Source organism: Electrona antarctica (assembly GCF_951216825.1).
Source record: "Electrona antarctica genome assembly, chromosome: 19".
NCBI classification, from domain to species: Eukaryota; Metazoa; Chordata; class Actinopteri; order Myctophiformes; family Myctophidae; genus Electrona; species Electrona antarctica.
In genome coordinates this window covers 34,688,451-34,704,483 of record NC_136800.1, presented here as the reverse complement: position 1 = coordinate 34,704,483, position 16,033 = coordinate 34,688,451, and the positions used below count along the sequence as shown (strand labels likewise).

Below are 16,033 nucleotides of genomic sequence, written 5' to 3'. Positions count from 1 at the left end.
TGTTAGATTGTAATTCAGTCTTAAAATAAAGAATAAACCTGAGGAATGTTCAATGTTTTTTTATTGTCTGTCTATGTAATAGTCTGTCTATGTAATTCCAAATATCCTGGGTGTCAAACTGTCACTCATTCATCATATTTGCCTAATGTAGGTATAATATCCTGTGACCTGTGTTAATGGGTAACAAACAATCAATAGCAATAAATACAGCCTTCACTGTCATTCCCTGGGCAGTGTGCCTGAGTTTCATGGAAAGAGGATGTTCACACAACACTGTTCTGTTATATTCACTCAATGTACACAAGATAAGTTAGTATTGTAGGTAGCCTATAATGTAGCCTGTCTGTCTTGATTGATTGATTGATTGAAGAATTTATTAACAGTTTGCAGAATTACAGTACATTTCAAGCACAAACTCAATACAAAGGCTGTTAACTGTGAGTGGACGACCCAATTAAGCATTACACTTGTTTCCAATAGGGTCCACCATGTTCAAATCATCAAAACATTTAGAGACGTACAAATAGACACTTCTATAGACAGAACAGGAATTCATCATAAATCTAATCTGTCAATTTATCAATGCCCAGTACTTGACTAATTTATTCATATTTATGTAAAAATAATCGTACTTATAGAAGTTATAGTCGACTGTCCGAGTGTCCGTTCACGTTCATGGATGAAAAGATGTAAGGAGCAGTGTAACTTGTATTTTGAAGTTTGATTTTGAAATATTAACGAACAGCTCAGCTTACGGTGGGTGCAGTGGAGCTTTTATTTTGGCGTGTGGAACTCGGCACCACGGAACTCGCGAAGGGTCAAAAAGGATCAAAGGTTCTTCCGTGTTGTTTTTTACAATGCAACAAGCCAGCGAGACTTGAAGTCATCTCCGTTACATCTCTGAAGACTTAGGTACGTAAACACCGTTATTCTGCAGCACTATACACCGATCCAAGCGTAGCGATGTCCCCTCTTTACAGGAACATGGCACATTTCCCCTGGCTGACGTTCCAGCACATATAGTAAAACGATCAATATCAGTTCAGTCCACTCGCTAACGTCAACGTTCTGTGCTTTTTTTGCTAACGTAAACGGTAGCTGACTGTTGCGAAACAGGAACTTTGATTGGGCGTTTATAGCTTGATGATCAGCTCTTGTTGTCGGCAAGCGGCAGACAGTCACACGGTCACACCCGTCCTGCGAGCTCCGTCGCACGACGGTGTCTCTGGCCGACAAGAAGAGCTGCCCTGGTCGGCAAGCAATACCGAGCCACACCGTCGTACGACGAAGTACTGTGACTTCGGCTGTTTAGGCACAGTGTCACGTCACCATTACATTACATCCCTGCCCTGATGGCAGCGTTCATCATGGTTGCTGGGGTACCAACTGGCCCAGAGCCTCGATTCATAAGAATGTTCTGCTTTGTCTTGTTTGTTTGTGTGACAGGAACTGCATTACTGCATGAAAACAAAGGCAGGAGTGAACACTGTAATGTCAGGTGCGGCCCCCCCGCTGTGTTGACTGTCATTGCCACCCCCACCCCCAGTGTTGGAGAGCTGGGGTTGACCTGCCACGAGAGATGTCCCTGGGTGACAACCCTCGCGTCCTCCTGGGGAGGATTCGCTTCCTGAACAAGTGCATCGAGTGCTTTAGGAACAGTGAAGCCCTGCCACAGTGTCTGTGTTATGTGCCCAAGGAGGTATGCTATAAAATCTGTAAAGATTCCTCATCCGCCACGTCCGCTTCATCCGGTTCTGCTGCCGGCGCCTCGACCACCGGGAAGACCTTGGTCTCCGTTTGGGAAAGTCCACATCAAAGCATCAGCAAGAAATTATGCAAGTACAACATTGAACCAAAGAAAGGGACATGTATCCGGACGACGGGAGAAGAATACTGTAACAGTCAAGGCCTTTGGGTCAAAATAAACAAGGTAAGCAGCAGTCGCAACCTCCTCCAGGTTAATTAATTAGTGTGGTTGCCTAACGCATCAAAAAAGAAAAAAGATATGCACAATTGCACATCTCTACAGTTTTTAGATGCAGTGCTGGACCCAAAAATGATCAAATGAAGAAAAAAGCCAATGTCTGCACGCAATATGTCCCCATCCCCGACTCACCTTGCCCAACAGGGCGACCAGACTATAGTAATTGCCTGGCTTTATTTATAGCGCAACCCCAAAAGTTTTAGTTTATTGCGACAGCCTTTATTCCACCCCTTGTGACGTCATGTGGGTCAATACATCATCATCATACATCATCATCATACTGTACCTAGCAGCCACACTTGCAATTTCCCAGAATTGTGAATTTTCTAGTTGCTGTATGTTTATGCGTCCAGTTTACCTCATCATCCTGTTGTCAGATCCATTGGATTAACCTTTAAACTCCTTTGCAAAATGTTCCTTAACACTACAGTAGTTTAAATGTCTAATGCTGAGTTCACAAAGGCAGATGCAAAAGATACAAAGATGCTTTGATTGATTGATTGAAATATTTATTAACAGTTTGCAGAATTACAGTACATTTCAAGCACAAACTCAATACAAAGGCTGTTAACTGAGTGGACGACCCAATTAAGCATTACACTTGTTTCCAATAGGGTCCACCATGTTCAATTCATCAAAAACATTTAGAGACGTACAAATACACTTCTATATAGACAAAGAACAGAACAGGAATTCATCATAATGGAGGTAAAAAGGGAAAAGAAACATATACAGTGAGGGGAAAAAAGGGGTGGGCGGTGGGGGGGATTCACGTTCAGCTCCGTTCATTTGTTTGTTTTCCTTGGAGGAGCTGCGTTGGGTCCCCAAGTCGGCTCTGTGGCCGTACCTTGAGTTGGCTGTGTGGCCGTGACCATCTCTTGTGCAAAAGCAAAGCTACACAGCGTATTTGTAGCTTTGTATCTTTGTAGCAGAAGTTGAAACCAGCTCAACGTCTTTGTAGCTGTTGTAGCTTTTGCAGCAGCTACAGTACAAATGTCAGATGTATCTTGTGTCACTCACTGGCTTCCATAGCAAATGAATGGTAGACTGTATCTTACATCTACCTGTGTGAATGCAGCATTATGTTTTCTCCCAGCGTCAGCCAGGTCATGTTTGCTGATCGTCATGCTACCATCACCATCTTTCTCCACTGAACTGTCCACAAAAGCAGAAAGGACCTTTATGATAGTCATTTTAATCCATTAAAACCGGGAAAGCATAAAACGTTGGCTCTTTAAAAGTAGCACATATACAAGGTCACAGCAAGTTGGTAGATCTGCTATTTTTGGAAAATTGTGAAAGTTTATACAAATCTATGAATATAAATATATATTGAAAACATCTTTAACGCAAATCTTTGCTTCCACTGGTCCGGAACAAAATGTTTTGAGATGGGGGTCGGTGCTCCTTGATGTGAAAATGTCTGAGCGCCACTGATATAGAAAACATGAAATACTGCTAGGATTGATAGACTATACATATGTTATGTAGAATGGACCACCTTGGGTCTTAAAGATACTGCCTTCATTCCACATCCACGTCCCCCCCAGGACCAGCTGGAGGAGCACCGTGTGGGCCAGGAGCTGGAGGAAGGCTGGATCCTGGTGTGTAAGCACACGGACGGAGGCGACAGGTTGGTGCCCGTGGAGTCTCAGGACACCATGACCAGGCACCAGCAGCTCTTCGGCTACGACCACAAGCCCTGTGATCGGTGGGAGCAGGTGGTGGATGTGGAGCACACCCTGCACCTGGGATTCAAACCCAAGGTGGCAGAGAGCGACGAGGCTGCCATCCAGAAGCTTAGGTGAGTTGGGTTTGTGTGACACGCCGAATGAGACTGAAACGTCACGTGTGTATCGTATTTTTGTTGTGTGCGTTTTCTTTTTGAGCGGTGCGAACCACTCCAACGTGTGGCTTTGTGTCATATGACGTCATATGGCTTCCAAGTCGATGGCAAAATGAACGTGTGGCTTTTTGTGTCTACCCTGTTGACATCATCATTATAAAAGGCACCGCTCACTTCACACAAGTGTGATTGTATTCTTATCTCTCCTGCCATAATTATTCATTTGTTTGTTTTCTTTCTGTGTAATATTAATTATTGGGTATATTTTTTTCATTTAATCTATTTCCATTACTATGCTTCTGTGTTCAATCTGTTGATTTCTTATAGCCTCCTTTCCCCTATCCCTAAAGAGGCCTTGCCAAAAAAACCACCCCAACTTGTTTAGCCTGGTTAAATAAAGGCGAAAAAACTAAACAGAGTAAAGCAAAACAAATATTAGCAGACGACCCGGTTGGACAAATAAATAGTTGTATACAGTTGACTCCCTTCTCTTCGATCCTCCCAGATATCTGCCACCTACCTGGACATATGAATGTGATGAAGACTTGGTGCACTACTTCTATGACCACATAGGGAAGGAGGATGAGAATCTTGGGAGTGTGAAACAGTGTGTGACCAGCATTGATGTATCTTCATGTTCAGTGAGTAAAATGCTTTCAGACCTCAACATTGTTTGGTGGTGGTGTTCTGGGGTCAGTCCAAAATGGTCAATAGAGCTCTAGAATCAAATGTACACGTACCTGTATATCACAACAGTTTGGCACTGGGATGACACTCTGATGTCATAGCAATACCACATATTAATCCACAAAATGATTTGCCTTGCCCTTAATGAGAGAATGTATGTGTTTGTGATATCTGTGTACATTATATAGGAGGACCCTAGAAGAGGTGCCAGTAAATCTGTATGTGTTACATTTTTAACAGAATTTTGTGTAGGCAGACTTCAACGGAGGTGACAATGAATGCGTATGTTTTACTTATTTAATAGATTTATCATCTGTGTCTGACTTTCTGTAGGAGGACCCCAGCGGAGGCGCCAGCTGTCTTACTGATGGAGACACGGAAACGTACTGGGAGAGCGACGGCATGCAGGGACAGCACTGGATCCGTCTCCACATGAAGAGGGGCACCGTGGTCAAGTAAGACACGCATCACAGAGTATCATTAACCACATATACAGTACACGGGGAAGCAGAGATAAGATGAAACACCTATTAACAATGCATGGGCATCAGGGCGTGCCAAAGCATTGATTTTATATCGTTATTGTGCCATGCAGTAAGCTGATTTTGACGGTCGACTCCACGGATGACAACTACATGCCCAAGAGAATCACAGTGTACGGAGGAGAGGGGGACAATCTGAAAAAGCTGAGTGATGTCACCATAGATGAGTAAGCATTTTAAAGCATTTCTACAAAACCTGCCCTTGATGAGAGCAGAATGATGAAATGTTACTTATGAATATGGCTATATTCATGCTGTTGGAATGAAATATATTACATACGCTGAAAAAGGAAGAAGTAGTTACCTGCCCAAAACATTGGTTTCTGTACTAATTTCTTAATACTTTGCGAGGCGACCAGCAGCAGATTCAGCACTATATCTTGACTTTATTTATAATTGTTCCACACTGTCTGCTTGGTTGAAATTCATTCCTTTTTTGTTCCCTCTCATCTTGCTTCTAGCAATCTGATTGGAGAAGTGTGTGTGCTGGAAGATATGACCTCCCACCTGCCTGTCATTGAGGTCCGGATAGAAGAATGTAGGGGTGAGGGTTTGTACTACTTACTTACTTTTTTGCAGTGTTTCATGCAGATACCTCCATTGTGCGCCTCTGGTTGCAAACGTCCGAATAGTTCTGAGTCAATTCAACTTGGTACTGTTCTGTCAATTTGAGGTGGTCATTGGACAATTGGATAGCATTCTGACTTAATCAGAAATAAATTATTATTATTCCAATAGTTTCTAACTAAGATAAGATGAGATGATATGATACCGTCTTTCTCCTTCTCTTATTCCCCATGCAGATGAGGGCATCGATGTTCGGATCCGAGGCCTAAAGATTAAGTCGTCGTGCGAGAGGGACCTAGGCCTGAATGCTGATGTCTTCCAGTCCTCCAACCTGGTGCGCTACCCCCGTCTTGAGGGAACGCCTCCCGATGTCCTCTACCGCAGGGCGTTGGTCATTCAGAGGTAGGGACCTGCAAAAGCTGTGGGAAATTATTCTTGTCCAGACATTTCCCCCAAAATTCTATATTATAATATATATAAATTATATATGTATTATAAATGGCATGCTATATATATTCAACTTCTGGCATCACTAGTTATGGGCTAGTTTACTTGTTAAGGCAATATGGTGTAGCTCTTAATCATGACTCATCAATCTTTCTTTTCTGGGTTTGTGTCATATTGTCTCTTTTTTTTTATGTATTGTTCTGCAGGTTCATCTCTCTTCTGGACAGTCTGCTGCCTCATCTAGTTCCTGCCTGGGATTACAGCTTGGGCACATTCAACCAGATCAAAGTGAGTTATGTGGAAACTGTATAAAGAGTGAACAGTGTTTTAAATGGACTGCTTTTCCTTTCACTTCTGCTTTACATGATTATTGTAGGGCACATGAATATGTATTATTTAGCTACATGTTATTATAGCTCTGTCCTTTCCAATCATATGTTGATGATGTAGCCTACAAGTTTAACCTGCATCATAATGTAATGCTGTTATGAGTGACTGTGTTAATAAATTAAAACCTGTCACTGCACAACTCCATCCAAAGCCTCACTGTTTTTCATTCACTTGCATGTTCTCTGGCCCCCCCTTAGAGTATAAAGCAATTCCTGCTGCTATCTAAGCGCCGTTCGGCTCTCATCACCCAATGCCTGAAGGACTCTGAGACCAGTAAACCCAACTTCATGCCCCGCCTCTACATTAACCGGCGCCTTGCCATGGAACACAGAGACAACCCCTCCTTGGAGCCCAGCTGCAAGAACGCTGTCTTCACACAGGTAATTATTATCATTATCTCACTATCTAGCTTTTTATCAAGTTGTCCGTTGAAGGAAATTATTATTGTTATAGTGATTATGTTGTGTTTGTGTGTATACAAAGCTTGTTTTTATCTTCACATATTCTAGGTGTATGACGGTCTCAAACCATCTGACAAGTTTGAGAAAACATTGGATTACAGGTGAGGTGACCTTTCTTTTCTATAATATATATGACAAAGAGTATAGGTAAAATGCACTAGTCAGCTACAGGCACACGTTAATAATTTGGATGCCGCCAGAATCTTTCAAAATTTAAGCACTAGAGTGCCAGCAGATATGGGAGACATAAACTTCCATTCTTACCTCGCGCTGGTCACACTAAAGTCTCTCTAGAAGCGTTAATATTCCAAACAATGGCATGTTGAAGTCAGAAATGAAGACAGAACATTGCCCATGTGGTTAAAACCATGGAGAGTTCCCTAGATTAGGAGATACGAGCCATTCTTTCTGAGCCGTAAACGAGTGAACGGCAGCGTGAAACCGCAAGGAGTACGGTGCAGAAGTAGAGGCCAATTTTTTTTTTATTGTTCGTTTCATATATATAAAAAAGCTCTAAAGACGTGTATACACGTCCAAGGCCACCTGCGGTTTGATTAGAAAAGACGTGTGTACTTCCAAGGCCAAAATGCAAGACTTGACGCCATAATGAAACCACACACGTCTTTATCATCATCTGTGATTAGCAGATCCACTTAATTAGGGTCACCGGCCCCTCATACGTTGACCTAATATTGCATTTCGCTAAGATGTAGTTTTCAGACAATTTGATATTATATTTTAACGAATTTACAGTAAAGAATTGTTCTTGGTCTGTCAGGTGGCCTGCACGATATGACCAGTGGTGGGAGTGTAAATTCATCGCAGAGGGAATCATTGACCAAGGTGGTGGATTTCGAGACAGTCTGGCTGACATGTCAGAAGAGCTCTGCCCCAGCTCAGCGGAGTGTCCCATGCCTCTACCGTTCTTCACCCGCACATCCAACCAGGTACTACTCGCACACTCTGCTTAAGAGTCACTTCTCGCTTGATGCATTCAACATGACAGTGGACCTCAGCATCCTGTTAGTTCGCCCCAATATAGTCATTGACAATTCACGACCATACAGTAGCTGTTGGTCGTGGGGAGGGTGTAGACCAGGTTCCCAACCACCGGTATGCGGACCGGTGCTACTACCGGTACGTGAGAAGGGAATTCCAGACGTGAATCTACCACACGCTACCGTGCGCTTCAAGTCCATGTTATCCTCTGTATTTTACCGTAGCCTTAGTTTCATGTGTGTTCATGATTAGCGAGTAGCAGCGTAACAAGCGGTAGCCTATTTTGTCACGCTCCGCTCGCGCTAATGAGAAACTAAATGGGATTATATTATTTCATGTCAACATTCAAGTACAATTATCAGAAGATGTAAACCAGGTAAAATAATCTGTCACTCAGCAAGTTTAACTAAAGTTTTCCACCTGTACTGTCCAAAGTCATTTCTGATACAGACATAGCCTTTTTTTAATCATCCTATCATTGTTGATATAACACAATGATGAGCGCACTGCAGATATTTTCTGATATTTTCATTATATTTCTTCCAGGGGTCAGGAGAGGCCAGGGATTTTTATGTGCCCAACCCGTCCTGTAAAGAGTTTCACAAGTTGGAGTGGATTGGGCAGCTCATGGGAGCTGCTCTCCGAGGCAAAGACTTCCTGGTTTGTGACATAACTTTGTTGGATAGTTAACCAGGGTGCTATTATCACCTTGAATTACGATTTAGCTGATTGGGAAACGTTGTGAAATAGGTTCTGCTGTCTCTTTCAGGTCTTGGCTCTACCTGGGCTGGTGTGGAAACAGCTGACTGGAGAGGCAGTGAGCTGGAACAAGGACTTCCCTGCTGTTGACTGTGTACTGGTAAGCACTACGGACTAGGGCTGCAAAAATGGTTGTTTCTGAAGTTCTCTCTGGAGCGTCTGCAAGAATGGCCATGCTACAAAAAAAAGAACATAATCTCAGTAAACACAAAGTCAATAAGTCATATAGTTGAATGGGTGTTGTTGATGTAAGTTTGCATCTTGTGGTATTCAGGTAAAGCTGCTGGATGCCATGGAGAGCATGGACCAGGACACATATGAGTTTAAGTTTGGTGAGGAGCTGGTGTATACCACCCTTCTGAGCGATGGACACATGGTGGAGCTCATCCCTGGGGGGAGCAACATAGCAGTCCGCTATGAGGACCGCAAGGCGTTCATCCGCCTGGTGCAGAAAGCCCGGCTAGATGAGGGCAAACAACAGGTATGTTTTGTGAGTCCACAGTGTCCTATTTGTAAGTATTCAGTTGTGGTTATCTGTGATTATGTTACGTTTATATACATCTATCACTAGACTAAATTATCGTTCTACTCTGTGTGCGTGCGTCAGATTTCAGCCATGCAAGCAGGCCTTTTGAAGGTGGTACCCCAGGCTGTGTTGGACCTGCTTACTTGGCAAGAAGTGGAGAAAAAAGTGTGTGGAGATCCTGAGATTACTGTGGAAGCTTTGAAACGACTCAGTGAGTGTTTTTACGAGGTCACTCAGTACAAGCTGTTGCACTGTAGAGACTGCTGTAATTTGGATGACTACATTATGAATTACTTTCCTATTTCCATATGATTCCAAGATACATACATATCAGAGAGACAGTAGGTGTAAAAATAAAAGATATGATACTTATCATTGGTCCTTGCCTAAACGATATTACAATAACACAATACATTGCTTATGTTGATGTTCCTATTTGCCCAACAGCTCGATATGAAGACTTGGAACAAACTGATGTTAGAGTGCAATACTTGTGGGAAGCACTAATGAATTTCACAAATGGTCAGTTTACCCAGTTTATTCACTATTCTATTGTATGTACTGGCAAACACATTGTAATTGTTAATTGAGACTATAATTGAGACTTCTCGTGAATTCTGCTTTTAGAGGACCGTAGCAGGTTTCTGAGGTTTGTGACCGGGAGGAGTCGTCTACCTGCTCCAATCTACATCTTTCCTGATAAGCAAGGGTATGTAGGGTCCTACTCCCCAAATGAACGCAGGTTTAGGTAAATTGTATTTAATTTTCTAAAACACGTTTTTCTTCTTCTCCAGCTCTGAAACGACAGATGCACTTCCACAGTCCTCCACATGCTCTAGTACCCTTTATTTACCCAACTACCCAAGGTAAATGCCAAAATGAGTCATTCTGAATCTTTGGAATAACATAATTTGAAATCTGCCTGAACTTCTCAAGCCCCTGGAGGGATTTTAGGCATTACCCTTCACATTTTTACTGATTCTTTGTGTATCATATCATCATTGTTTTGTGAGCCAGAGTCACAAGTTCACTCTACACAAAGATCAAATTCCCATTGACAATGAATGGAGAATTTACATTATGTGTCTGAGCAAATCTGTATTTTTGTTAAATTCCCATTGAAAATGAATGGAGAATTTACATCATGTGTTTGAGCAAATCGCCATGTTACGTCATGATGACACATGGGGGTGATTTTTGTAGTTGTAGATGAGTTTTGGTTCTTATTGAACTATTGACTTATTCTTGTTTCTTTAATTTTGCGTTTGACATTTACTGGCACATATTGCTGTCTAATTCCCCAGTGTGCTTCATTTCTCTTTCCTGTCCTCTGTCTCTCTGTCCTGCAGTGCAAAGGTTTGTGAGGAGAAACTCCGCTATGCTGCTTATAACTGCGTGGCTATTGACACAGACATGAGCCCCTGGGAGGAGTAAAGTCTATTGCTTCTTCACTAAAGGAGTTCTACACACCCATACCCTTAAAATGACTGGTGGAGGAATATTACCAAGTTTAATACCACATCTACACAATTGCCAATCAATCATAGCTGTATATAATAAAGAACTATATGGAAACATGAGCCTGTCATTTGCGTCCAGGACTCCACAAAGGTCATATTCATATATTCATAATTTTCGGGCCGCGCTGTGGGTAAAGGCTGCGACAGAATTGGAGCCCCTAGTCTCCATATATGGATCTTTAGATCTCCCGGTCCGAATATGGAGATTGTGATGTTGGTTTGTAAGATATGTCGGATATCTGCATATATGGGGCACCTCTCAAATACCCATATAACGTGAGGGGCAGTGAAAGCCTTCATTTCATAATAAATATGAAATGGGTTGGGGAAACTTAATTTTTATTTTATGTGGGAATTAGTTCATAAATGATCTTTGTTTATATAGTATTCTGACCACTGAAATTCACTTTCTGAAGTGTTGTATATGTTGAAATGGAATTATAAGTGGTGGTCAATGCGCTGCGGGTAAAGGCTGCGACAAAATGGGAGCCCCTAGTCTCCATATATATGGATCTTTAGATCTCCCGGTCCGAATATGGAGATTGTGATGTTGGTTTGTGGATGTCGGATATCTGCATATATGGGGCACCTCTCAAATACCCATATAACGTGAATGGGGAGTGAAAGCCTTCATTTCATAATAAATATGAAATGGGTTGGGGAAACTTAATTTTATGCGGGAATTATATAATAAAATCACACCCGTGTGAACTGAGTGGTGTAAGGTTTTATATAGCATGATCAGCTGTGGTCTGACGTAATGTCTGACGTAATGAAATAAGGTAAGGTATTATGTAGCCTGATCAGCTCTGATCTGACGTAATGAAATCACACCCGGATGTGATTTCACAACTGGCTTTTTCTGCGCAGAGAAAATGACCACGGTTGCTACGGTCATCCAGTTCACCCGGGTGTGATTTAATTACGTCAGAAATTATTTTGAACATAGCAACCATGGTCATTTTTTTATGCACACAAAAGCCAGTTGTAGGAGTGGTTTACACCACTCAATAATACCGGTGTCGGCAAAAAATATAGCGGGTGACACGGGAAGAAAATACCATTAAGGGACAGAAAGCTCCTATATTCGTAATTTTCGGGCAGCGGCTGAATTGCGGGCCGCGCTGCGGGTAAAGGCTAAGGCTGCGACAAAATTGGAGCCCCTAGTCTCCATATATGGATCTTTAGATCTCCCGGTCCGAATAGGCCTATCTCACAGCCCCCTTTCCACGCCCACTTCCGGTAGATACTAGTGGTGTCATTTAACATTAGGCATTTACACTTTTTTTCTCTGGAGAATCTGGAGAAGTATATTTCCTAATGTTAAAATGTCAAAGACCGATAATAATATGAAGAAAACACAATGGTATAACAACTCAAATAAGTAGAATAAACCTTACCTTTACAAAACGGTAGTTTGTGGCTTGTGAAAATACCTCTTTTAACATGGAGGCCTATGGACCGCAAAAAAAATAACACCACTAACTCCAAAAGGGGGCGTGGAAAGGGGGTGGGGAAATGCTGTGAGATGGGCCTATATGGAGATTGTGATGTTGGATTCGATAGGTTTGTACTTTGTAAGATATGTCGGATATCTGCATATATGGGGCACCTCTCAAATACCCATATAACGTGAGGGGGAGTGAAAGCCTTATTTATTATTTCATATAATAAATATGAAATGGGTTGGGGAAACTTAGTTTTTATTTTATATGCAGGAATTAGTTCATAAACGATCTTTGTTTATATAGTATTCTGACCACTGAAATTCACTTTCTGAAGTGTTGTACATGATGAATATGTTGAAATGGAATTATAAGTGGTGGTCAGAATGTATTGACATCTAGAGATGAAATGCCTCCAGTCTAGCAAATAATTACTTATGGATTCAAAATCAGGAGGTGTGGATTGAAAGTTGAGTCACTAGACCACTATGCTACGAGGCGGTTGGCAGAGTGGCTTCTCAGCACGTAGTAGAATATGACAATGCCTAGCTCATGTAAAAAGAAAGAAAATCCCCTCCCCATATTTCTGTCAGAAGCCGTTGAGTGCTGATTTTACCCTTTTGCCACATGCAGCGGACAAGGATGAAGATGGGTATTAGAGCAGTAGTTCTCAAACCTTTTAAATGATGGACCCTCGGCCCCAAATTAGTATGTGGCCTGTTTGACCATGCATGGACCCCCATGTGAAAATATTTTGTGCCAGGGACCTATATTAGGTTTCTAATCATATCTTTTTCAATATTTTTTGAAAATAGATCTATTAGCTAAGTGGTCAAACTGATTCATTAACTAGTTTGGCTGGGGACCCCCTGGAATCCCCTCAGGCTCAAAGACCCATGGGGTTCCCCAGGGGCCACTTTGAGAACCATTGCGTTACAGGTGGAGGACTGTGAACAAAGCTGATCAACAGACATTTTGATTAATAAATTGCTCATACCATACTTGCTGTAAAATGTTAGATGCCCTTCAAATGCTCCTGTGGATGCTAACAGTTGTCAGTGGACGTTGCTAGGATACAGCATGTTGTACTCAGCCAATCACAATGTGAGGTCATAACTGACATCACACCCCACCTACAGTATATAATACTTGCACAACCCAATTTCATTGCCATTTCTGACAGTTTTGTGCGACTTCTAAATTTTAATTGTAAGGAATAGCTGAATAATTGCAACTTCTAATAATTTAATACACAGTATTGTTTAATTGTTTATTTCTAGATAATTATTATTCAAGATGTCGGCCGCAAAAGGTGTTGCTATTGGCATTGACCTGGGGACCACCTACTCCTGTGTGGGGGTTTACCAGCATGGCAAAGTAGAAATCATTGCCAATGACCAGGGAAACAGGACCACCCCCAGCTATGTAGCTTTCACCGATACTGAAAGACTCATTGGAGATGCAGCCAAGAACCAGGTGGCTATGAACCCTACCAACACCGTGTTTGATGCCAAGCGACTGATTGGCCGAAAGTTTGAGGATGCTGTGGTGCAGTCAGACATGAAGCACTGGCCGTTTAACGTGGTGAGTGATGGAGGAAAGCCCAAAGTTCAGGTCGAATACAAGGGGGATAAGAAATCTTTCAACCCAGAGGAGATCTCCTCCATGGTCCTATTAAAGATGAAAGAGATTGCAGAGGCTTACCTGGGCCTGACGGTGCACAATGCTGTCATCACAGTCCCAGCTTACTTCAATGACTCTCAGAGGCAGGCTACAAAGGATGCTGGTACCATTGCAGGGCTGAATGTACTGAGAATAGTCAATGAGCCAACTGCAGCTGCCATCGCCTATGGACTAGACAAAGGAAAGGCTGAAAGCAATGTCCTAATCTTTGACCTGGGTGGGGGCACCTTCGACGTGTCTATCCTGACAATTGAGGATGGCATCTTTGAAGTGAAGTCTACAGCTGGAGACACTCATCTGGGTGGGGAGGACTTTGACAACCGTGTGGTCAACCACTTTGTAGAGGAGTTCAAGAGGAAACACAAGAAGGATATCAGCCAAAACAAGAGAGCTTTGAGGAGGTTGCGCACAGCTTGTGAAAGGGCTAAAAGAACCTTGTCATCCAGCTCTCAGGCTAGCATTGAGATTGATTCTCTTTTTGAGGGAATTGACTTCTACACTTCCATTACTAGGGCTCGCTTTGAGGAGCTGTGCGCTGATCTCTTCAGGGGAACATTAGAGCCTGTTGAAAAATCCCTCAAGGATGCCAAAATGGGCAAGGCACAGATTAATGAAATTGTCCTTGTTGGAGGCTCCACCAGAATCCCCAGAATCCAGAAGCTCCTGCAGGATTTCTTTAACGGAAAGGAGCTGAACAAGAGCATCAACCCAGATGAGGCTGTGGCTTACGGAGCTGCCGTCCAGGCTGCCATTCTGTCAGGCGATGAATCAGGAAATATTCAAGACCTGTTGCTGCTGGATGTTGCACCTCTGTCCCTGGGCATTGAGACAGCTGGAGGAGTTATGACGGCTCTCATTAAACGGAATACCACCATCCCCACTAAACAAACCCAGACCTTCACCACTTACTCTGATAACCAACCTGGGGTCCTCATCCAGGTGTATGAAGGAGAGAGAGCCATGACCAAAGACAACAATCTCTTAGGCAAGTTTGAGCTCTCAGGAATCCCACCTTCTCCTCGAGGAGTTCCGCAAATTGAGGTTACCTTCGACATCGATGCCAACGGCATCTTGAATGTGTCTGCAGTGGATAAAAGCACAGGCAAAGAGAACAAGATCACCATCACCAACGATAAGGGCCGGCTTAGCAAAGACGAAATTGAGAGGATGGTGCAGGATGCTGATAAATACAAAGATGAAGATGACAAGCAGAGGGACAGGATGGTTGCCAAGAACGCCCTGGAATCCTACGCCTTCCAAATGAAGAGTAGTGTGCAGGATGACAATGTGAAGGGGAAGATCGGCGAAGAGGACCAGAAAAAGGTCATTGATCAGTGTGACCAGGCCATAGCCTGGATGGAGAACAACCAGTTGGCTGACAAAGAGGAGTACAACCATCAGCAGAAAGAGCTTGAAACAGTGTGTGCACCCATCATCGGCAAGCTGCATGCAGGAGGAGGAATGGGAGGAGGAATGCCAGGAGGCAACTCACAGCAGCCTCCATCGGCGGATGGCCCAACCATAGAGGAGGTTGACTAAATGACCCATTATGGACCTCACCGCCATGGTTTAAACAAATGGCGGAAAGAACAGAACGAGCCAGAGGAGAGAAAAGATGGAAGGGGAAGACAAAGAATGTGAACGGATGAAAACTGTGTGAGGGAAAAGACTATAACGATCTTTTGCCAAGATTTTTCATCTTGTCTCCAACTAATTGGGGAGAGTTTTTTTTTTCTTTTTTTTTCTTTCTTGTTTTTCCCCTCTTTTTCCCTCTTGTTTTAACAAATCAATTGCCATACAGCATGTGATGAAACTATTTGGCCCTTTTTTCCTTTCATTTGACAGTTTTTATAGAGAACCATACAGTTCTTTTTTCTTTTGTTCCTTTTTCTTTAGTCAATTTTATTTCTCGTTCTGTTTATATCAAGTAATAATAAATACAAAAAAACAAAAAAAACAAATCTAAATAATAGTAGATTGGAAAAGAGGAAAAAAAAGGCTGGTCACTAGCAGAAGTTTTTTTTTGGTCTGCAAACCACATATTTGGGGCCATGTCTGACTTAAAAGGGCCGATTCATACTCCTATTTTACCGCTGTTTCGGCGCTGTAGTGCCGAAATGATTTCGGCTCGTCAGAGGTTTTCAGTAGCACCGAAGAGCCGACTTTAGGACCGTACC

At 42.6% G+C, this 16,033-nt stretch overlaps 2 protein-coding genes across 3 annotated transcripts; both read left to right on the top strand.

Moving 5' to 3' along the window:
* Window positions 1-755: 755 nt before the first annotated feature.
* hectd3 (HECT domain containing 3) lies at window positions 756-10,781 on the top strand. 2 transcript variants are annotated; one of them, XM_079488806.1, is made up of 20 exons: window positions 756-912; window positions 1,447-1,930; window positions 3,535-3,788; window positions 4,336-4,471; window positions 4,851-4,972; window positions 5,113-5,226; window positions 5,521-5,603; window positions 5,863-6,028; window positions 6,280-6,361; window positions 6,661-6,843; window positions 6,973-7,025; window positions 7,703-7,871; window positions 8,470-8,583; window positions 8,693-8,782; window positions 8,957-9,163; window positions 9,290-9,419; window positions 9,656-9,730; window positions 9,836-9,917; window positions 10,003-10,074; window positions 10,558-10,781. In XM_079488806.1, the coding sequence occupies exons 2-20, from the start codon at window positions 1,580-1,582 to the stop codon at window positions 10,640-10,642; spliced, it is 2,568 nt and encodes an 855-aa protein (XP_079344932.1). In that variant the 5' UTR covers window positions 756-912; window positions 1,447-1,579; the 3' UTR covers window positions 10,643-10,781. The 2 variants fall into 2 exon arrangements, with proteins under 2 accessions (XP_079344932.1, XP_079344931.1); XM_079488805.1 differs by having other exon boundaries at window positions 5,521-5,609.
* A 2,688-nt stretch (window positions 10,782-13,469) lies between these two features.
* Window positions 13,470-15,395, top strand: LOC306943198 (heat shock 70 kDa protein-like; the record flags this gene model as incomplete). Its single annotated transcript, XM_079529400.1, has 1 exon — window positions 13,470-15,395. The coding sequence occupies one exon, from the start codon at window positions 13,470-13,472 to the stop codon at window positions 15,393-15,395; it is 1,926 nt and encodes a 641-aa protein (XP_079385526.1).
* Between the last annotated feature and the right edge of the window lie 638 nt (window positions 15,396-16,033).